This window comes from Pristiophorus japonicus, chromosome 5 (assembly GCF_044704955.1).
Source record: "Pristiophorus japonicus isolate sPriJap1 chromosome 5, sPriJap1.hap1, whole genome shotgun sequence".
Taxonomy (NCBI): domain Eukaryota; kingdom Metazoa; phylum Chordata; class Chondrichthyes; family Pristiophoridae; genus Pristiophorus; species Pristiophorus japonicus.
The window spans coordinates 256,906,322-256,930,295 of record NC_091981.1 but is presented as its reverse complement, the minus strand read 5'-3'; the positions used below and the strand labels follow the sequence as shown (position 1 = coordinate 256,930,295).

Below are 23,974 nucleotides of genomic sequence, written 5' to 3'. Positions count from 1 at the left end.
TTTTTTTTAAAGACCCAGTTTTGTCTGAGTAAACAGGAAATGTAGAATGCTACTTGAGTACACTTTTTCAAGTGGATGTAGAATTGGTTTATTTTGTATACTGATTTTCCAGTCGATTAATTCATGACTTTCAGACTTGAAATGAACATTCAGTGGGGGTGGAGCTTGGGTCTAAATGGTTCATTTGCATATGCAGTGTTGTCACAAACATGTGACTCCATAACCAGATATCAGCACTGCCTTAACTGAAGCAATCCATCATGAAGGGAAGTTTGGATGAAGGTTTGCACATGGAGTTGTTTAACAACCTGATTTACCATACAAGAATAGAACGTGCATTGGTCCCTGAGATTTCCTATGAGACAACACAAGTTCCCAATCAGTCCAAGTAAATACTGAGCAGAGACCTGGCAATTTCCTCAAAGGGCGGCTCAACCTTGGGCCAGTTTCGTGCAGCTAATAACTGGTTTCTAATCAGATTCCATGCCCTGTCTCACAACTGGGGATATTAGTATTAGGTGGTCCCTCGTATCGAGGATGACCTGCTTCCTAACCAAAAAGGGATGAGTTCACAGGTGTTTATTTCAATGAGGGACCTGACATTCTAGGTCCCGAACTATATATTGAAGGGTGGAAGATGCTTGTGCATGGATTCTTTTAACGTGGGGTGGCCGTTGCACAACAGCTACCACATGGACTTGACAGCTAGATCTTGATCCAGTGGCAAGAGTTAAACAAGACGACTGGAGACCAAGCTCTGCTGCATGGTCCTAGTGTGCACATATGCTCCTACTATCCATAGATCGCAGTGTAGGCTGGCCCGTGTTGCCCCTGGGCCCTCGCCTCTTCTGGGCCCCGAACCCTCACCTCTCCTGGACCCACTCACTCATCCAGCCTGGACCCACTCATTCATCCAGCCTGCTGACAAATCAGCGAGTTCACACTGGGGAGAGACCGTTCACCTGCTCCATGTGTGGGAAGGGATTCACTCGGTCATCCGACCTGCTAAAACTGGGGAATAGTGTTTGCACAGGAGAGTTTGAAAGAAAACAAAAATAAGGAATAGGAAAAGTAGCAAACAATTTTAAAATGTTTTACCATACATATGGAATCTATTACAATGGTTTTTTTTCTTCCCCCTCCCTCAGATCAAAGAAATTAAATGGCGTGATGTTGGAGGCTGGACAGGCCAAGGTGGTTCCCTTTTGGGTACTAAACGGTAAATACAGTGCTAACAATGGTGTGTTCGTGTTTAATCCAGACTGAATAGAAATGTAAATCAGTATCCTGAAAAGCCATCCTTTAATGTATGGTTGCAATGTGGTTTCAAATGGACTTTGCTATCATCACAAGGGATCTGTTCAATCCTGTAAATAGTGATTGGTGCTTGAGTCTACTGATTTTCGCTCTTTCAATTTGGGTAGTTTGTTTACAAATAAAATTCTCGCTTGTAAGTAAATAAAACCCGACAGTCTGTTGAAATAATTTTTTTTGGTTATGTTTTCAGTTCACAGGGCTTTTGTAATTAATGAAGGAAAATATAAAATATTTCAATACAGTATGAGCATGACTAGGGCATGTGCTTAGAAGTTGGACTGAAGCATTGTATGTTATAACGTAATGCAGAAGGAATGCTCATAATCTGTGTTGAAAGACAATGGGGACGAATTTCAACTGCCAACGCCCTGTTTCTAACCTTAAGGGGAGCTTGTGGAGGTAAATTGAGGGAATGGGGGGGAGGCTCGGCCACAATAGGATGCCCAAGGCCCACCTGGTGAAATTTTGAGCCTGTAAATTGGTGCACAAACACACTCGTTTCAGGCGGGAGGTGGTTTATATATTCAAAACCAGGTCCCATACCGTTACAGGACCCTGATTGCAATTTTGAAGTACAAAGGTTGGGCTGTACCTGTACTAGGCAATGAGCTGACGGAGCTTGAAAGTGGCCACAAAAGAAAAGGAATCCAGATTTCTATATTTTTTGTTATGGAGCAAGAAACATAGCAATACTGCTCCTAGCTCCACAAGAATATTGTCAGCCATTGCTGACCTGTGCTTAACCCCTCTCTGGGATCAGGCCCCATCTATTAACTGGCTTCATATAGGCTGATTTCCCAGTCCTCCCACAACCGCCGAGCTGCAACGAGTTTGCCGTTTGTCGGGTTGCATCCCAAACCTGCAAATGGCCCAGGTCTCATAATGTGGCTTTAGGTGGGGTGTGTATGATCACTCTGCTAACTTTACGCCTGTTTAGGGCATATGTTTCAAACCCTGCCCCCCCCCCCCCCACCCCATATATATATATTTTGAACCATATTTGAATTGCCGCTTATTTCACCAAAATATAAAAGTTCTGTATATGTCCCCAAAATGTACAAATATCCTTCATGTTATATTCATTGCAACTGGATATAAATCAGTTGCCCCTGTTTCTGGTAAACCTTTCATTTGTTCATACTTTGCAGCACCCTTCCTACAAAGAACCCGGAGAGCATTGCTGAGCAGATACGTTTACATAACATCAGTGCTTTGCTGCTGATTGGTGGCTTCGAGGTACGAGCTGCATTTCTCCCATGTTCTGAAACACGCTAAAATGTTGTATACATTTGAAAATGAAGTTGATTCTCCAACATAATCCTTTCTGGCTTTACTAAATACACAAAAAGCAATCTGCATAATACTCGGGTTTTAGTGAAACAAAGAATACAAATTCTTTCAAAAGTTTCTTTCTGTAAACCGCTATACTGATTCCGATAGTGCAGCTTCCAATTTATGAGAAAATCCATGATCTTCGAGTCTCTTCCCAAACTTGGTACAATCCAGAGGTGGCACTCTGGCTGGGATAACTGCCCTTGTTGAGTACCGTGCCTGCAGCACACTGGGCATAATGTCGCATAAGCAGTCCCGTGTTGTCCTCTAATTGACCAACTTGAGTGACGAGCCCCATCCAGCAATTTGCATTCCTCTTGTGCAAAATCATCATTCGCAACAGCAGCTAAAATATTGTTAACTGAGCTTGGATTTAAAAAATAAACGTGCCTTTGCTAAATATTTTGAGTGTTTTAGAAGATCTGGAATTTTTCAAAGCAGTAGTAACTGATCAAAACAATAGTAATTGATCCTGACACCATGTTTAGCAGAGTTATTTTTTTCTTCCAAAATTTCAATTTTTGCACATTTGCAGGTATATTTAAATTTCTACCATTTTAATATTTCATGTAGGATTAGCAGTTCTTCATGTTTAACAAGTTGATTTTATATTTGCATGTAGATTTTATATTAAAAATAGATAAATTAGTGTTGCGATATTAAAATAACTGCCATATTGTATTTCTGCCTCAAATAGTTTAACCTACTTGAGAAATCCCTTTGGGAAAAAGAAATATCTTGGTGGAAAAGAGCTAAAAACAGTTCTATTTGCATTCAGCTAGCAAATGATTAGAGTGTAGTAAAGTTTTGCAGGAATCGGATAAGGGTAGCATTTTTATTGAGCAGCCTGTTCATTTCAGTGATGGTGTTGTATGCATTTTTTTTACTAGATAATTAACCAAAGAGATCGTTTTAATCTACCTAAAGCTAGGAACAGTAACTAAAAATGTACTAAAAAAGTAATGAGTGACTTTGAGTCAGGTCTGAAATGATAAGTTTGATTACATTTTCACATTATGCAAAACTGAATGCTACTGTAATGGGGGAGGGGGGTGGGGAGATACTTTAAATTTATTCAATGTGCTGAATAATATCTTGGAAGAATACCTTTCTACTTTCTGCCCCCCCCCCCCCCTCCAGCCCAGCTTTATTAAGGTCCACAATTTTAGGTCTTCAAACTTGCAGTTTGGATCTGTTCTGATGATATTAGCAATGAGTGCTAGTGCGCATCCTAGATTAGCATCCAGATAGGGTCAGAATGTTAACAAAGCTTCTGAGCCAGCAAAGCTCAGCAACATGGAAGAGAGTATGTATAACATTGTGTAGAAGTTGATAAAACCTGTTGACAGGACTGTTGATCTTTACTGCCTTGGCTCAATATTATAAAGTAATGTTGAGATGGTGGTCTTTTCAAACTTTACAACTTGTCATTTGATATAACTGTCACATCATTTCATATCATTTTGATATTTTATCAGCAAATTGAACATGTATTGCAAAGGCTGTGTCTAGGACATTTCCTATTGTTCAAGTGTGATGGAAATTTTGTTTTGATTATAGAAATTATGTATAGAGTAAGAAAATATGTATCTAGGCAGGAATTTAATCAAGGGATACAGGGTAATGGCATAAATTGCAAGAACACAGCTCCAGCAGTTCATGTATGCCATGTAAACCCCATGTTTGCATTACTGCCTGAAACTTAATGTATCCAAAATTTATTACAATGTATATGGCATTAGGCTCTTGCTTCAAATTCTCAGTGCTTTGCTACAGTGTTTTGTGGTCAGGGGAGAGTGGGAGAGAGCTGAAAATGTTTTAAAGTTAGGCTAAGTCAGTTAAAAAGGCAAGTTTCATTATAGTCTATAAGTAGTTATCAGGTGACTGCAAAATAGTGCCATTGGATGTTTCACAGGAGGGTACAATAAAAATGGATGTACGGTAAATTTAACAGTTGATGGGGTGAGATGAAGTAAGGTGGGGGGAGGAGGCTTGTGTGGAGCATAAACACCGGTATAGAACAGTTGGGCCGGGTGTCTCATTTCTATGCTGTAAAATTCTAAGTAATTCTATGTAACAGTGAAACAGTGAACCCAATATATAGTATAACAAAGTATATATATATTTAAATGACAATGTACCCTGGTAGTGCCAGCAGTGAAGTGTTTGGCAACCAGCTAGAATACTGGAATTTCAGTATCAATCTTGACTGGCTAGCAAATATGTCTAATATCACTAAAGGAGTTCCACCAGTTCCCAGTTGGCATGATGGTTGGAGAATTGCATGACACTGGGATCTGCCTTGGGAGGATGAAAAGTGGTTGGACAGTTTCTTTATCCTCATGAAATCATACATCCAGGTCCCTACTCATAAGACATAAGAAATAGGAGCAGGAGTAGACCAGTTGGCCCCTCGAGTCTGCTTCGCCATTCAATAAGATCATGGCTCCCCAGTAAGAACATCATTTTTGGTTATTGGTGAATCACATGGAGGTTCCATTTATCGCTGGCTTTCCTGGATGAAGGAGGAAGAGGAGTGGTTGGTGGCTGCTGTGGGAGCCTAAAATGGTGAAAGTAGATTGCAAAATGTAACTGTTTAAAAATATTTGTTTTAAGATGGAGTATTTTTTTTAGCTAGTGTAAGAATGCAAGTGATGGGTGGCTCTCCCTTTGGCTCTTGGTATGTTTCTGATTTAACTATTGTACATGAAGCTAATCTGGATGTGACCTCCAGGCATACCTGGGACTGTTGGAACTCTCAGCTGCACGTGCCAAGTATGACGAGTTCTGTATCCCCATGGTAATGGTTCCTGCCACTGTCTCCAACAATGTGCCTGGTTCAGACTTCAGCATTGGTGCAGATACTGCCCTGAACGCTATAACTGATGTAAGTCTGTCTAGGAATGTGCGATTACAGTGCTTACACAATGGTCCAAAGAGATATTTGGGATTATTTCAACTGCATCTGTTATCTGCCAGCACCAGCAGGATTGACACTGCACTTCCAAAGCACTGGCTTCCCTCGCGAATGTAAAGTCACATCCATTTTAATCTTACTAACTTGTGCTTCACAATGGGCTGTTGGGTTTCTAATTTTAGATGATCAAACTCATTTCTTCCATTATAGAGCCTTTTTCAATTAGCGTGAGGTTCTAAATTTTGCCAATGCCTTTTCTGCCAAGGAAGCAGATTATTGAAGTGCCTTCAATCTGACTTCCTGTTTTTGACAGTTCTGAAGTGATATTGATGAGCCCTTATTTAGTTGAAAACCAGTAAAATTAAAAATTCTCGTCTTGTGTTTCTGAATTATAGCAGTTAATTTACAGCAGCTCAGGATAGTTTCAAACCAGAATTAACATGACCCACGTGGCTTATTGCTCTGAAACAGCAGTTCATTCTGTCCAAGAGGTCAAGGTAGTCAACTTAGTAGATGTTTTATCATCTTTAATAATACCCAAGAGACTGGTCTGTTAGCAGCCCTTGAATGCTTGTCCACAGAAATTTGTTGCTCTCAAACTTATTTGATACCGCAGCTTTTAAAAGACCGAACCATTTACTCTGCTTCTCCATGAAAAAAATGTTCCTATTATTTTCTCATCCGATCAGTCTTTTCTGTGGAACTAAAGTTGGAGCACAGTTTAGGTAACTAGAAAATTCAGAAACTTAAAGTCTTTTATTTTCCCCAAGACAACCTGGTGATTTTGGGGGGATACACAATAGTATGACCCTTGCAAGTGCTGGTGGATAATGTTGCAATTGGATATTATTCAAGGTAGGTAACTGAGGCATGCAATGGAGCAGAAAATGCTTCAGTATCTGTTTCTGCATCAACTCTTTGCCTGTTGCAATTTTTACTAATGGTTTTTAAAAAAATGGTGTTTTCATTTTGCTGCATATTAATTGCCACATGTAGCTTATGTACTAAAAAGGCAACATTTCATAATTTTCCATAAACTGCAAAAGTGTTCTGCTCAAATATTTAGAAGCATTAAAGTAGATATATTAGTATCAATATATCTTGCAACAATAGGAAATACAACAGATCGATAACATCTGTAAAAGGAAAAAGGATGTTTCAACATTCCGGGAGTAGTTCATTCATCGAAACAGCAAAGCTGCTTCTACTAAAGCTTTCTACAGCAATATCAAATTAAATGTCTTTAAAATCATCATCCAACTTAATCACATTTGCCATCCAATGGTGTTTTTTCTTTATGGCCCCATTCGTTTCCTTAAAACAAATCATATTATTAGATATTGTTATTTTGGTTTGCTTTCTTTCTCTTGTTCCTGGCTGCCTTCATTGCGCAAAGCAATAGAGTAGAATTATAAATTGTGCAGTTTTCTGTACCCTTTGTTAAAGTTTAGCAGGACTAGTGAGGAAATGAGGCTGAGTATCCTTAGTTTGTCTCTGTCTTACACTCACACACTATAGCTATAGTGGTATCCTAACCTTCATCAAGTCCTAGTCATCCATCAGCCATGTGCTCGCTGACCTACATTTGCTACTGGTCCATCAATGCTTCAAATTTAAAATTCGCTTCCTCGTGTTCAAACCCCTCCATGGCCTCGCCCCTCCCCATCTCTGTAACCACCTCCAGTATTGCATCCCTCCAAGAGCTCTGCGTTCCTCCAATTCTGACCTCTTGTGCATCCCCCACTTCCTTCACCCCACCATTGGTTGGCCGTCCCTTCAGCAGTCTAGGCCCTAAATCTCCCTCTCCCTTCTCCTTTAAGACCCTTGTTTAAAGCTACCTCTTTAACTAAGCTTTTAGTCACCCCTCCTAATATCTCTTTATTTGTCTTGGTGTAAATTTTTGCCTGATTACACTCCTAAGTGCCTTGGGACATTTTCCTATGTTAAAGGCGCTAGATAAATGGAAATTGTTATAGTTGATAATTTGATTATTAAAAATTAGATGAATACAATTTGCATCTGCTGAAGTTTCAATCATCCCATTTTAAATTCAAAGTCCTGTTAATTACTCACTCCATTTTAATACTGTATTTCATCTTTCATTTAAGTTTCAAGATCATGATGAAGTGTTGCCTGAGCATGTGTCTAATCATTTATGACCTATTACACATCTCTCTCCAATCTCAAATAAAGTGTAGACTTTACTGGTACTTAAAATTTGACTTGTGCTGACATTAATTCAAACTTGCTTCAAGCTGTGTATGCCAGTGTAAGCTTTCTGAGGTTTGCATTGATCGCAGCCACTTTGCATGCACTTTTGCTGGAAGTTTACATGTTTGCCAATGGGAAGCCAAACCTCTCCTTGCATCTAAAGCAATATGATATTAAGCTACATTCCACCGTATGACAAAAATGCTGAGTCACTTTTGTTCTGGAAATCCAGGCATATGAATCTTTGCTGCTATTTACTCGTGCACGTTCATGCATTAAGGAGTTTTGCATCCCAATGTGTGTTGTGCCTGCTACCATAAGTAATAATGTACCAGGTAGTGATTTAACTGTGGGTGCTGATACTGCTATCAACTCCATTGTGGAGGTAAGTCAAATCTTTTTCAGTTTCAGTTATGATGATGCTTTTGACTTGATGCTAACTGCAAAGTAATTATTGATCTACACATAATCTAAATGCTTCAGTAATCCTATGTGGCAGTGCTTGTGTTGCATGTTGCTTCCGCTATTGCTTTCAAATTTTCCTCTATAAAGCCTCTCAAATTCTATAAATATGGCAATTTTTCATGATCTATGTCAAGAAAAATGCAATTTTACAGGAGAATGATTGTTTTAAAAGTATTCTCTAATTTGAATTAAGCTGTATGAATGACAAAATCTGGACCCTTTACTGAATTAATGGGCCCAAGTTTCCACATGATTTGCGCCTGATTTTTAGGAGCAACTGGTGGAGAACGGACTATCTTAGAAATCGCAATTCTCCACATTTTTTTTCTGCAGTTCTCGTCAGGTAGAACAGTTCTACTTTGGAACAGAATTTTTTCTTCAAAAGGGGGCGTGTCCGGCCACTTACGCCTGATTTGAAAGTTTCCACAGTGAAAACGTACTCCAAACTAAAGTAGAATGGAGCCAGTGAAGATTTTTGTAGAACTGAAAAAACCTGTTCTACACATTAAAAAATCAGGCGCAGGTTACAAATTAGGCGTCCAGAACGAGGTGGGGAGGGGGGGGGGGAGGGGGAAAGGGAACTCATTAAATTCTACAATAAATCCTTATTTATACTTCTACAAATATTCTACAAATAAATCCAACCTGAATAAACATTTATAAGCCAAGAAAAGATTAAATAAACCATCTTCCTACCTGTGTGAAAGTGCTTCAGCCAGGGAGAATTCTGCAGCCGTTCGTGCCGCTGGGAGGGAGGGATCGAGGGAGGGATCGAGGGATCGGATCCAGTCCGGGGGCGGGGAGCGGAAACAGGAGCGTGGGTCGGGTCAGTCGGGGGGGGTGGGGGGGAACGGATGTCTGGTCTGGTCCGGAGGCAGGGGGGGGAGCAGGATCTGGCCGTGGGAGGAGCCTTATTCACGCAGCTCCAGTGAGGCCATTCGGCCAGGGCTAGGGGCTGCGTGCTTCGGGCCCCTCCCACACAGTTCGGCGCCTGGAGCTACTGCATTTGCGTGCCCACTGTAGCTCCGCCCCCCCACAGCTCGTGCTGGCTGCGCCTACGGCCAGAGGACCTGCAAGTAGGTGGAGAATACCGAGGGTTTTTTTAGGCGCGAAAAACGGGCGCCCAGCTCGGAGGGGCGCCCGTTTTTTTTCTTGTGGAAACTTGGGGCCATTGTTACTAAATGTACTTTGCAAATTGTTTGCAACTTAATATGGAAAAAGCATTATTTGAGGGCTCTGAATCGAGGACCAAAATAATTTTTCAAAATTATCTTTTATTTTATATCGTGACTCTTATGTTATAAAATATAAACATATGTTCCTAATTTTGTAGTGAAACAAATGCTGTTCCTTGTGATTTGCCATTTACCTTTGTTGTTGTGACGTGCACTGTAAACATTCCATTGTTAAGAGTAAAAATTGAATAATCTATCGTAAATCAAATCCTATAATGCACGTTGGGCAAAATAGTTGTCCCATGAAAACAACATTCCATGTAATTAACTTGGATAACTACTGGATAATCTCGTCCACCTGTAAACATCAAATTACATATTTTTTTTATAATCAGTAAACTATATTTGAGGAATGTTGAATGCTGCTGGCATTTTGTAATTTGAAATAATTTCTGTAATCACACTAGTAGATGACTAGCAAAGGATGGTAAAACAAATATAATTAATTATGAACTGTTGAGTTTAATTTAATTTGTGGTTATTATGCTGACTTGATATTTTCCTGTTAGACATGTGATCGTATCAAGCAATCGGCAAGTGGAACAAAACGGCGTGTTTTCATTATTGAGACAATGGGAGGTTACTGCGGCTACCTGGCCAGCATGAGTGGCCTTTCTGCTGGTGCTGATGTTGCCTACATCTATGAGGAGAAATTCGATATACGCGAGTTGCAGGTCTGTTTGAAGAATTTTTTTTTCTTGAAAAAAAAATAAACATCGTTTTTCAAGGGCTATGGCCCCTACCATTTCCTAGGTGTAACTTGTAAAACCTAAAAATATTTTTTTTAAGTTTAGATATATATGCCTATCTGTGTGTGGTGTGTGTGTATGTATATATGTGCATACAACATACGTACATATGTGCACGTTTATATCAATGTTCCCTTCGAGTTGCACGGTGCCCTGGAGCTCTAGCACAGCCAGCTCACCGGCTTTTAAATGGGAAAAACCGTACATGTGTGGTATCTTGAATGGGCCACGCAGTCCCATTAAAGGGCTGTGCACCCAAACAAAATGAAAGGGAAAATTAATTTATATGTGTCTTTTTCTCTTTTTTATAAATATATATATTATATATCATACACACACAAATTATATGTATGTATAAAAATATATATATATATAATTTATGTATATGTCTATATTATATAGAATGATAGCATCATATAAAGATATGATTAGAGGGGCTGACAGTGTGTTGCTCATTGCGCCTCACCCCCACCACCCGTTTTTCTGTTTTCTCAAGCTTCTAGTATACACAAGATGTGGAGTCTCCACAATTCACTTTGTGATGTATGCCGCCCTCCACATTATGCTCTTGGGTACACTTAGTCTATTTTTAACCTTTGTTTCAGTAGCTGTTGTCACATCAGATTGTCCTTCGAAATGCCTGGAGAACATCATGGAAATAATCAGTTCCATTTAAGACCTGAATAGAGACACAACACATTTCTAAATAAGGAATTTGGTTATTGCTTTGCCCTTGTCACTATCACAGACTACAGCCAAGACCAGCCAGGAAAAGGTTTGGATGCCAGTATTGTGATGTATGTCCCCCCTTCAGAAATGTTGAAAATATTCAACTATTCAACAAACTCTCAATTTTTGACAGTATCCAAATGCATTTCAGTTGTACTACTGCAAGTGGTGAATTCATGAAGAGAAATTCCTTTAGGTTTCTTTAAGGGAAAACAAATGTTGAAAATCTCTTTCTTGACTACACCAATGTTTATCTTTTAATCCTGTTAAGATATTGATTTAGCTCCTTTTAAGAGTTAATCAAAATAGCATTACGTTCTTTAGGACTCAAACCTGTGTGTAGTCTTCTTTGAAGCTTGCTTATTCTGTAGCTTTTGGTTCTGTGATTATTGTTTAACATCTGCTTGCATTATCCATACCTCATAGCATTTAAAAAAAAATGTTATCCTTTCCTCAATATCATTTCTGTGTTCAATCAAGTTTGTTTGTGAAGTTTCTCCTCAGATGTCAGCTGTGGCTCAGTGGGTAGCACTCTCGCCTCTGAGTCAGAAGGTTGTGGGTTCAAGTCCCACTCCAGGGACTTGAGCACAAAAATCTAGGCTGACACTCTAATGCAGTGCTGAGGGAGTGCAGCACTGTCGGAGGTACTGTCTTTCGGATTGGATGTTAAACCGAGGTCCAGTCTGCTCTCTCAGATGGGTGTAAAAGAGCCCATAGCACTACTTCGAAGAAGAGCAGGGGAGTTATCCCTGGAGTCCTGGCCAATATTTATCCCTCAATCAACTTCACTGAAACAGATTTATCTGCTCATCATTATATAGCTGTTTATGGGAGCTGGCTGTGTGCAAATTTGCTGCCACGTTTCCTACGTTACAACAGTGACAGCGTTTTAAATGTACTTCATTGGCTGTAAAGCGCTTTGTGACGTCCGGTGGTCGTGAAAGGCGCTATATAAATGCAAGTCTTTCTTTCGTCGATCTTGTACTGTTACTTTCTTAGTTTTCCATAGTTGGATTCCATTTTCTTTTTACAGTACAATAATATTTACAAGTAGCTTTACCAGGATTCTTAACGTTCCATGGTTTTCAGAAATTGAGCAGTATCTTGACTTAATCTTGCATAATCTCTGCTGCCCAAGTTGGTAAATCTGGCAGGAGTAAAAAGTAGCATTTCCTTACAAAATAGAACATTTCTTCATCCTGTGCCAATTACTGTCACCTAGTGGGAGGATAGAAAGATGAGCAGCAATAATTTAATTGTAAGCATACTCCCTTTTTAATTATTGGAAGAGAAAGCTGTAGACATTTACACTATTTTCCAGTTTGAAGAATTTGAATCATTACTTCCAAATTGATCATATAAGCTTAATTTTAAAAGCAATCTTTAGACTGCCAGCAGATCCAGGGAAATTATCCCCTTGGGCTGGAAGATGCTGCAAGATCTCACAGATGCTGAAGCGAACACAGCTGTTAGTGAAAGATACTGACATTTGGAGTCGCTTTATTACTGTAATAATCCTGGAATACAAAATATAATATCATAAAAAGACATTTTTGAAATTCTGCAGGAAATTTTTGTACCTACCCTTTCCAATTTAAAAGCAAAGAGTAGTGAAATCCTGTAACAGTGTATCATCTAGTTGTAATGTCCTCTGGAAACTCCTTCAAGCTATGGAACGCTGAGCTAATTATGTAACTCAAAATTATAAGAGATTTTGACAGAGTATATGGACAGTAACTGTATTCAATGGCAGAAGGGTCAGAAACCAGAGGATACTGATTTAAGATTTTAAAAAAGCCAGACGGGAGATGAGATTTTTTTTTACTGCAGCAAGTTGTTCTGATCTGGAATACACTGCCTAAATGGGTGGTAGCAGATTCAAAAGAAACTTTCAAAGGAGAATATACTTGAAAAACAGAAACATACAGGGCTATAGGGAAAGAGCAGGGGATTGGGATGAATTGGATAGCTCTTCAAACAGCCGGAACAGATGGGCCAAATGTCCTCCTGTGCTGTATGATTCTATATATTTGTATTATAAATTAGTTTCTGAGAATTAATCTGATTTCTGAAAACTCCTACATAAACAATGATCCTTCTTTGCTGGAGTGGCTACAGTGCCTTGAATTGGGGGGGAGGGGTGGGGGGGGCGGAATTCTATGGTTTTAATTCCTGATGGCTATCCTGTGCTCCTTTCTGGTAGTGTGCTTGTGTGCCTGCCTATTGAGAACAGGATCAGAAATGGCTCTGATGCACAATACCCAGATGTGGTCAAATACCTTGTGGATGCACACTGTGGGTTGGGGCTATAAATAGAGCTGGAGCGCCGGGCCCTGGAACATTGTGGCGGTGGTTCGGCGAATGAAGGTACGGGGCCCAAAAGAGCCGAGGGTCCAGGGGCAGCACGGGTCAGCCCACACTGCGATATGTGTGCGCACTAGGTCCGTGCAGCAGAGCAGGTCTCCTGTCGTCCTGGTTAATCCTTGCCACTGGATAAAAGCCGAGCTCTATCAAGCCTGTGTGGTGGCTGAAGTGAAACAGTCACCACACGTTAAAAAAAATTCACGGACAGGCGTCTTCCACCCCCTCAACTGGAGTTCAGGACTGGAACATCGGGTCCTTCATTGAACCATCTGTGAACTCTCCTGGAAGCAAGTCATCGTTGTTCGAGGGATCGCTTATGATGATGATGACTCAGACATGGAAGAATAGGCATTTGGATGAAATTCTAGCTAGTGCTTGTGAAACCATTTCCCAAAAAGGAGGCTTGAGGAAAGAAGGAAGGAAGGGAGAACATTTGTAGAGTAAGAGGAAAATTGTGTGGGGCGGGTGGAAAATCAAAGATTAAAAATCATATAAATTGGCTAGAAAAAGCAACAAACCTGAGGACTTGGAGAAATTTAGAATTCAACAGAGGAGGACTAAGGGTTTAATTAAGAGGGAAAAATAGAGTAGGAGAGGAAGCTTGCAGGGAACATAAAAACTGACTGCAAAAGCGTCTATAAATATGTGAAGAGAAAAAGATTAGTGAAGACAAACGTAGGTCCCTTGCAGTCGGATTCAGGTGAATTTATAATGGGGAACAAAGGAATGGCAGACCAATTGAACCAATACTTCGGTTCTGTCTTAGAAACATAGAAAATAGGTGCAGGAGTTCATGGCTGAACATGCAACTTCAGTACCCCGTTCCTGCTTTCTCGCCATACCCCCTGATCCCCCTAGTAGTAAGGACCACATCTAACTTCTTTTTGAATATATTTAGTGAATTGGGCTCAACAACTTTCTGTGGTAGAGAATTCCACATTTTCACCACTCACTGGGTGAAGAAGTTTCTCCTCATCTCGGTCCTAAATGGCTTACCCCTTATCCTTAGACTGTGACCCCTGGTTCTGGACTTCCCCAACATTGGGAACATTCTTCCTGCATCTAACCTGTCCAAACCCGTCAGAATTTTAAACATTTCTATGAGATCCCCTCTCATTCTTCTGAACTCCAGTGAATACAAGTCCAGTTGATCCAGTCTTTCTTGATATGTCAGTCCCGCCATCCCGGGAATCAGGCTGGTGAATCTTCGCTGCACTCCCTCAATAGCAAGAATGTCCTTCCTCAAGTTAGGAGACCAAAACTGTACACAATACTCCAGATGTGGCCTCACCAAGGCCCTGTACAACTGTAGTAACACCTCCCTGCCCCTGTACTCAAATCCCCTCGCTATGAAGGCCAACATGCCATTTGCTTTCTTAACTGCCTGCTGTATGACAGGAAGACACAAATAACCTTCCGAATATGCTAGGGGACAGTGGGTCTAGCGAGAAGGAGGAACTGAAGGATATCCTTATTAGGCGGGAAATTGTGTTAGGGAAATTGATGGGATTGAAGGCCAATAGTCTGCATCCCAGATTACTTAAGGAAGTGGCCCGAGAAATAGCGAATGAATTGGTGATCATTTTCCAACAGTCTATCGACTCTGGATCAGTCCCTATGGACTGCAGGATAGCTAATGTAACACCACTTTTTAAAAAAGGAGGGAGAGAGAAAATGGGTAATTATAGACCGGTTAGCCTGACATCAGTAGTGGAGAAAATGTTGGAATCAATCATTGAGGATGAAATAGCAGCGCATTTGGAAAGCAGTGACAGGATCGGCCCAAGTCAGCTAGGATTTATGAAAGGGAAATCATGCTTGACGAATCTTCTGGAATTTTTTGAGGATGTAACTAGTAGAATGGACAAGGGAGAACCAGTGGATGTGGTGTATTTGGACTTTCAAAAGGCTTTAGACAAGGTCCCGCACAAGAGATTGGTGTGCAAAATCAAAGCGCATGGTATTGGGGGCAATGTACTGATGTGGATAGAGAACTGGTTGGCAGACAAGAAGCAGAGAGTCGGGATAAACGGGTCCTTTTAAGAATGGCAGGCAGTGACTCAGTGCTGGGACCCCAGATCTTTACAATATTCATTAACGATTTAGATGAAGGATTTGAGTGTAATATCTCCAAGTTTGCAGATGACACTAAACTGGGTGACGGTGTGAGCTGTGAGGAGGACGCTAAGAGGCTGCAGGGTGACTTGGACAGGTTAGGTGAGTGGGCAAATGCATGGCAGATGCAGTATAATGTGGATAAATGTGAGGTTATCCATTTTGGGGGCAAAAACACGAAGGCAGAATAATATCTGAATGGCGGCAGATTAGGAAAAGGGGAGGTGCAACGAGACCTGGGTGTCATAGTTCATCAGTCACTTAAAATGGGCATGCAGGTACAGCAAGCGGTGAAGAAGGCAAATGGTATGTTGGCCTTCATAGCTAGTGGATTTGAGTATAGGAGCAGGGGGGTCTTGCTGCAGTTGTACAGGGCCTTAGTGAGGCCTCACCTGGAATATTGTGTTCAGTTTTGGTATTCTAATCTGAGGAAGGATGTTCTTGCTATTGAAGGAGTGCAGCAAAGGTTCACCAGACTGATTCCAGGGATGGCTGGATTGTCACATGAGGAGAGACTGGATCAACTGGGCCTCTATTCACTGGAGTTTAGAAGGATGAGAGGGGATCTCATAGAAACATACAAGATTCTGACAGGACTGGACAGGTTAAATGTGGGAAGAATGTTCTTGATGTTGGGGAATTCCAGAACCGGGGACATAGTCTTAGGATAAGGTTTAGGCCATTTAGGACTGAGATGAGGAGAAACTTTTTCACTCAGAGTTGTTAACCTATGGAATTCCCTGCTGCAGAGAGTTGTTGATGCCAGTTCATTGGATATATTCAAGAGGGAGTTAGATATGGCCCTTACGGCTAAGGGGATCAAGGGGTATGGAGAGAAAGCAGGAAAGGGGTACTGAGGGAATGATCAGCCATGATCTTATTGAATGGCGGTGCAGGCTCAAGGGGCCGAATGGCCCACTCCTGCACCTATTTTCTATGTTTCTATAACTTTTCTGAAATCATCCAGTAAATGCTGGTAACCTTGTCTAAAGTTCCTTATTTTTTTAGAAGCTGTGTCGCTTAGGCTACAGCGGAGTTTGCATTATCTGCGCTTTGTTATTTTGGTATTTTAAACATGGAATTATTAAAGCATGAAGAATACTTGTGCAAATTGATAGAACATTTTCCTGGGTCCGTGCAGGCACGATCGGAGGCGGGTCGGGTGGGAAAGTTGAAATTTCTTGCAGCGGGTCAGGAACCTGCCATCATCCCGCCTCCACGCACCTTTCTCTCGGGTGCGTCTGTCAGCGTGGCACGACCCGACCGGCAAAGGCGGGCGACCCAATTTAAAGGATTATTAACTTGTTGTCAGCCCTTTAAGAGTCTTTCTAACCTTACTGTTGCAATTTCACTGGATGCCCACGGGACTCGCACTGCTCAACGACCACATCTCTCAACCTGAGGTGGGAGTTTAGTGGCCCTTGATCCAGCTGATTAGTCGTATGTAGTATAAAAGCTCCCACTTTCTTCTGACAGAAGCTGTTGCTGACTGCACTCCCAGCACAGATTGAGCTTTCCGCAGGCTGCAAGGCAAAGTCTCCATCCAGTTTCACCTCATTGGAAGAACCGCTCTCACCATTGACAGATTGCTTCTGTCATCTCTACTTCACCTGCCATCTCTTCCATCAACATGGGTGCTGTTTATACTGTCTCACCTTGGTCCTCAGAATCAGATCATGATGAGCCTCAACACCAGCAGCACCAAGCACACCAGCAGCATCAACATAAACACCACCAATCTTCTCCGCAATCACCTGATGTAGCACAGGATAGAGGACATCAACACCTAAGCACATTGCTGCCCTGGAGGCCAGCGTTGGCCTCATCATGGCCAGATTTACTTAACTTTAGGCTGTATGCTCATATGGCTGCCACATGATGTGCCAGGTTGGCAGCACCCTACACCAACACCATAAAGCATACCTACAATAACCAAGCCATTCCTTTCACGCTCACCATTACTGCGGGGATACTGTTATGTCTCACCATTCACTTTAACTCACTAAGCCACTTCCAAAGGTGCGCACAAATCTGTTTTTTAAAAAAAAAACAAGTGTTGAAAATATGGTTCACATGACAGTAACTGAAACTTCACATTAACATTGAATAAAATACCCAAATGGCTACCCTTGTGAATCTCTTTGGGTGGCATCTTTCTCTTCCGCATTCTTCTACATGGTGTTACCCCTGTGGCTTCAGCAGAGGTAGAGGCAGCCTGCTCCACATCCCTGTTGCTGATGTATGATATGCAGCTGTATGATATGTAATTCTGGCATCCGGTTGCTGAGATGACCCCTGTCGCCATCTCCCACCTCCAGCTGCTCGGCGACTCCAGATATTTCTAAAGCAGCCTCCTCTACTGCCAATGATGGAGGGCCACCCGCCGGTTCTATCCCTCCCTCTTATTTTGGGCTCTTTTCCTGCACGGAGGGAAAGAAAAGAAGATTGCATGAGAGTGATGGATTAAGTGTTACATCTTTAGAGGGAGACTATGATGGAGTGGATGGCAAAGCCAAGTGGCCTCCTTGTGTGTTGCTAGTTGGAACGATTGTACTGGGGTGAGTGTGAGGAGTGACTGTGAGATGGGGATGTGATAAACATAAAGGCCTAGCTCTGTCAAGCCCATGTGGTGGTTGATGTGCAACAGTCACCACACGTTTAATCCACACACAGGCATCTTCCACCCCTGAAGTTCAGGACTGGAATATCGGGTCCTCCATTAAAACATCTGTGAACTCAACCCTTTTGATGTGGAAGCAAGTCATCCTCGTTCGAGGGACTGCCTATGATGATAATGCAGATAGAGAGGATGATGGATGTGCAGGAGTAGAATTGAGAAGGCAGCGTGATGGGGATGTGATGGGAGGCACACCAGGATGAAGTTCAGTGTGGCTTTGCACTCACCTTTCCTGATTCAATGAGATAATTGAAACGTTTGTGGCACTGCACCCAGGTCCTCCTGACTAAATTCCTATAGTTGACTTCCTCTGCAATCTGCAACCAGGCTGTTCCAGTATCTGGGGTAGTCTCTTCCACCCATTGGAATGGAAGAGGACCTCCCTGTGTGCTCTGGCTCCCTCCACAAGCATATGGAGGAAGACATTGGAGAACATGGGTGCAGCCCTCTGTCTCTGTGCAGTCACTTCCAATGCGTTTTCAGCACTCCAATACTGTTGTGCCCGGACTGCTCTATTTTAGATTCGCCTTCAAATGTAATGTGGCCATGGCCCCTTTAAATATCCTGGCAGAAAACGTGGCGTGGATGACATCAGCAGACCCTCACCATTTAATTGGGCCGGGGTATAACACGCAGGGTGGGCTTAATGGATCCTATTGACGTAAAGTCATTTTGTGCCGAGGGATGGTGCAATCTGCCATGGCCACCTCCCAGGTAGGGAAAATTCTGGCCATTGTGATCGGATACAGAAGCTATCATTGAGGGTTTTGTTTTCTTCTATGGGTTTCTAATCATAATACTGTACTAGTTTGCCTGGTCAGCCCAGGTTCCTTTTTATATATTTCTTTTGCCTTCTGTCTTCCACAAAAATGTTGCCAATTTTGCAGTAATCTAAGAGTTGAATTTAAGATTTAAAAAAAAAACTATCCAATGATACCAATATTTTAAGTAGTATATTATACATCACTGCTTCCTCTATGAAATCTCCGAGAATAGAGTAACTGGCAGCAAACCTCTGATATCACAGCAACATCTCTGGCATGAATTTGATACCAGAGTTATCCCAAAGGGAGCTCAACAGAGGAAATCTTTAAAATATTAAACACAGTCACATAAATGCCATATCTACTAGAACAGGTTGGAGGTTAGGTATTTTGTGGCGATCAGCTCACCTCCTGGCTCCTCAAAGCCTCCCCACCATCTACAAGGCAGAGGGGTCATCATCATTATAGATGGTCCCTCGAAATGAGGATGACTTGCTTCTACGCCAAAAAAAAGGATGAGTTCACAGGTGTTTCAAAAGAAGAACCCAAACTACAACCTCAAGGTGGAAGATACCTGTGTGTGGATTTTTGTAACGTGTGGTGGCCGTTGCACACCAGCCACCACACTGGCTTGACAGAGCCAGGTCTTGGTCCAGTGGCAAAGGTAGCGGATGCATGGGAACACCATCGCCTCCATGTACCCTTCCAAGTCACACTCCATCCTGACAGCTCCAAGGAGCAAGGGTACTTGATTGGTATAGGATGAAGACATTTTTTTTTAACCAGCTTGTGTGTTGTGATGTTCAGTAATTATAGAGCATTAAATTTCATCAGTTTTCATCAGATCTTTCTTGCAGTGATTGCAGAGCACTTAAAACTAATAGAATAAATGCAGCTTTCCAAGGAACAAGCTAACGTTCTTTCTGGTAGACGGACAACAGATGTTGGTGAATAGCCAGCAGATGATAGAAAAATTGTGATCATAAGAACATAAGAAATAGGAGCAGGAGTAGGCCATTCAGCTCCTCGAGCCTACTCCGCCCATCATTAAGATCATGACTGATCTTCTTCTCAACTCCACTTCCCTGCACTATCCCCATGTCCCTTGATTTCCTTAATATCCAAAAATCTATCAATCTTTGTCTTGAATATACTCAATGACTCAGCCTCCTCAGCCCTCTGGGGTAGAGAATTCCCAAGATTCACCACCCTCTGTGAAGAAATTTCTCCTCATCTCAGTCTTAAATGGCTGACCCCTTATTCTGAGACTGTCACCCCTGGTTCTAGGCTCCCTAGCCAGAGGAAACATCCCTGCATTTACTCTGTCAAGCCCTGTGAGGATTTTGTATGTTTCAATGAGATCCCCTCTCATTCATCTAAACCTTAGAGAATATAGGCCTCCCCACTAATGTGGAAGCGCCCTTGGTGTTTCTCTTATGATATTACCCTGATTTTGTGCTCCAGAAAAATTTGTGCCAGGTTTAACTGGCTAACGCAGAACAGGACCACAACTCACTGGACTGATATGCAGTTTTGCAGGTCAGATCACTTGAATAGCCAGGATGTACTAACCTAATGCAGTATGTGGAAAATTTGGCTAGCAGTGCATTTTTAGCACAATGTGCCCATTAAAATCCAAGTGGTTGGCTATTGCTTCAGCCTGTATTAAGTTCAAAATGGATTTAAATATTTATCTGCCTTTGCAAACAAGAAAACCCGATATGGTATGAAATGGAGATTGTGCACAATTGATGGCACAATGCCGCACCTTATATTATTACAGAATTGTCATCCATTTTGTTGACTAATTTTGCTCGGAGATCGTGACGCCATCGCCCCAGTCGCGCCCTGGATCCGAACTTGCGTTCTGTCCCCTGCAGCATTGCCGGACGAAAACAACGGCAGCTGCAGGAGGCCTCCATCAGGAGGCCGAGCGCTTCGGCAGCGATACTTAAAGGCGAGGTGGCCGAGGTAAATACAAAAAACATTTACCTTCTCTCTCGTCGGTTTTTGCCCAGTCTTCTTTGCCCACGGTCGATCAGCCCGCCACTCTGCTTCAGTGCACCGGGCTGATCGGGTGGGTTCACAGCTGCCGTGGGGGAGAAGGTATTTATTTATTTTTTTACAGAGCTTGCAGCGATGGCCCTTCCCTTTAAGGGAGCGAAGGAGCCTTTCAAATGCGGCAACGCTGCACGGCCCAGTGTACACACTGCTCCAATCACAGCCCCGCCTGCTGCCGGTTGCGCTCCAGGAAGGAAGTGGAGCGCTTGATTTAGCGCACCACTTCCTTTCTGGAGCGCTACCCCGAATTGTTTTAAAGTAGCAAAAGATTATCGCCTATTATTCTTGTCTACTTTTAAAAGTTACCGCCCCAAGTGGGCCGCTCCCGAATTTCTCCCTCCCCTCTCTTTCCCCCCCCCCCCCACCTTCCCCTGTGTTACTGTCTCTATTTTTATGTCTATATTTTTATATCTCCCTCTGTTCATGCCTGGAAGTAAAGACAGACCATACCCCCTACTGAGCACTCAGGACCCAAAACAATGAGTGTGAGATGTTTATCAGTTACCAAGACAAGCTAACTAATTGTTTATAGCTTACAGTATTTGGGGGAAAAACTAATTCCATTAACATGTTAACCACTTTACATCTTTTTTCCTCTCCTAAACGTGTGTGAATACACTTTGCTTTAAAAGTGCAATATTGAAAGTTATTTCCAAATCGTTTCTTTGGAAAAGTGGCCAAAAGCTCCTAAACTGTGACAATTGTCTTATGCATAATCACCTTTTGTTTTTCAGTCCAATGTAGAACACTTGACACAAAAGATGAAAACAACTGTCCAACGAGGTTTGGTGCTCAGGTGAGAATTGCATCAATGGACCAGAAATTGCTGGCAAAATAACTCGAGTTAAAGCGCACACCATTATTAGTGTGACAACCTTCCAGCAGTTCATGGCAAAGAAGAGATATCCTACTAACTGTGAATCGCCATGAAATGACAGCTCATCGCCAGCCTGTCTGAGTTTCAAGAAATTGCCGCATTTGTGTATTAATTACCAATCACCGCAGTAAGTTAGGGCTGGTACTAAACAGTGTGAGGATTCTTTTAATGAGATTCAGGTTCCTGCAATGCCACTCAACCGCTCTGGCCTCGAAAGGGAACAATTGAAACTGTGGATTCCCATTCCTGCTGGTAGTAAATTGGTCTTAGAAAATTTTTGATTTTTTGTTTTCTTTTGTGGATTTGGAGCAGAGTAAGGTAAATTGATAAATATGTGAATCCTGAGCTGCTCCCGCCTCCAACCCGACCACTTCTAGTTTTCTTGGTGATGGGACAGAGGGCGGGCAGCCAACTCGCTCCCAGGGGGCGTTACCACCACCACCACCCCTCCCCCCCCCACCCAACGCTGATGAGGATTTTAATGACCAATGGTGTGAGGTAGGGGAGAAGGTAGGCAATGTTACAGAGGTAGCACTAGACAGTCTTTGTGATGAGGAAGATACAGGGATTGAAGCTCAGATCTGGGTCAAATAGGATGCTAAGATTACAAACCGTTTAGTCCAACCTGAGACAATGGAGGGAGATGGAATATATCACAAAGGTACGGAGGCTAAAGCAGATGGCTTCAGTCATCCCAATGTTTAACTAGAGCTGGGTTAGGTCGCTTCAATTGTGCTGCCCCTGCTTTTCGGTGAAAAATGGATGTTGCAGGATCTGACATGGTTTGGGCATCCAGGGTGCCCGTCTGAACTGGCAATTGGCCCATTGCTTGTGCAAATAGAGGCCTCTTTATAAAAATTTGTTTGTGACTGACTGTGTATACCACGGTCTTGACTGCGCTGAAGAATCCTCGCACGTCCTGGTTGTCGACCAGCTGCTGGATCTCCTGTGTTTTCTCCAGCTACTATCTATTCTTTTAGGTCGCGGGTTTTTTGTTGGACCTCGGCCTTCAGTTGCTTGTAGAGCTGCTTTGCTGCTCCCGAGTTGGGTTGTTGCTTCAAGTTCATAAATGCCTTGTGCTTGCAGCTTATTAGCTCCTGGATCTCCTGGTCAATCTCGTCAGACCAATCTTGGTGTTTCTTGGTTGAGTGACTGAGCGTCTCTTCGCAGGCGTTGGTTATGTGGGTACTCTGCGTCTCGGGGTCATCGAGGGTCACCAGTTGGCAGTGAGGGGGAGCTGCATAGGGCTTCTTTGAGTGCCCCAGCATTGATTTTCCTGCGACATTGTTTCTATTGCCGTCGCTGTTTTGGGGCTATATTGATAATGACGGAGCTGATTAGGCGGTGGTCCGTCCAGCAGTCGTCAGCTCCTGTCAAGGCGCGGGTGATGCGCACGTCCTTGCGGTCCCTCGCTCGGTCAGCAAATTCCACCGCGTGTCCTTGGACAACGTGGACCATTTTCCATACCTCGGGAGCCTACTATCAGCAAGGGCAGACATCGAAGATGAGGTCCAACACTGCCTCCAGTGTGCCAGCGCAGCCTTTGGTCATCTGAGGAAGAGAGTGTTTGAAGACCAGGACCTCAAATCTGGCACCAAGCTTATGGTCTACAGGGCAGTCGTGATACCTGCCCTCCTATATGGCTCAGAGACGTGGACTATATACAGCAGACATCCCAAAGCGTTGGAGAAGTACCAGCATCGCGACTTCCGCAAGATCCTGCAAATCCACTGGGAGGTAAGATGCACCAACATCAGTGTTCTTGCTCAGGCCAACATCCACAGCATTGAAGCACTGACCACGCTCGACCAACTCCTTTGGGTGGGCCACATCATCCACATGCCCGACACAAGACTTGCTAAGCAAACACTTTACTCAGAACTCCGACACGGCAAGCGAGCCCCATGTGGGCAGAGGAAATGTTTCAAGGACACCCTCAAAACCTCCTTGATAAAATGCAACATCCCCACTGACACCTGGGAGTCCCTGGCCAAAGACGGCTAAAAGTGGAGGAAGAGCATCTGGGAGGGCATTGAGCAGCTCGAGTCTCATCGCCAAGATCATGCGGAAATGAAGCACAGACAGCGGAAGGAGCGTGCGGTAAACCAGGCTCCCCACCCATCCTTTCCTTCAACTATTGTGTGTCTCACCTTTGACAAGA

The 23,974-nt window shown here is 42.7% G+C and overlaps 1 protein-coding gene across 4 annotated transcripts in view; it reads left to right on the top strand.

The window, feature by feature from the left end:
* The window catches only part of LOC139264681 (ATP-dependent 6-phosphofructokinase, platelet type-like), a 149,742-nt gene that overhangs the window by 102,058 nt on the left and 23,710 nt on the right, over nt 1-23,974 (top strand). For 3 of the 4 annotated variants that reach the window (XM_070881570.1, XM_070881573.1, XM_070881571.1), the window contains exons 14-18: nt 1,149-1,219; nt 2,466-2,553; nt 5,384-5,536; nt 9,987-10,151; nt 21,671-21,732. In XM_070881570.1, coding sequence (XP_070737671.1) covers nt 1,149-1,219; nt 2,466-2,553; nt 5,384-5,536; nt 9,987-10,151; nt 21,671-21,732 — 539 coding nt within the window. Of the gene's footprint in view, nt 1-1,148; nt 1,220-2,465; nt 2,554-5,383; nt 5,537-8,009; nt 8,163-9,986; nt 10,152-21,670; nt 21,733-23,974 lie in introns of all 4 variants that reach the window. The other variant, XM_070881572.1, reaches the window with a different exon arrangement.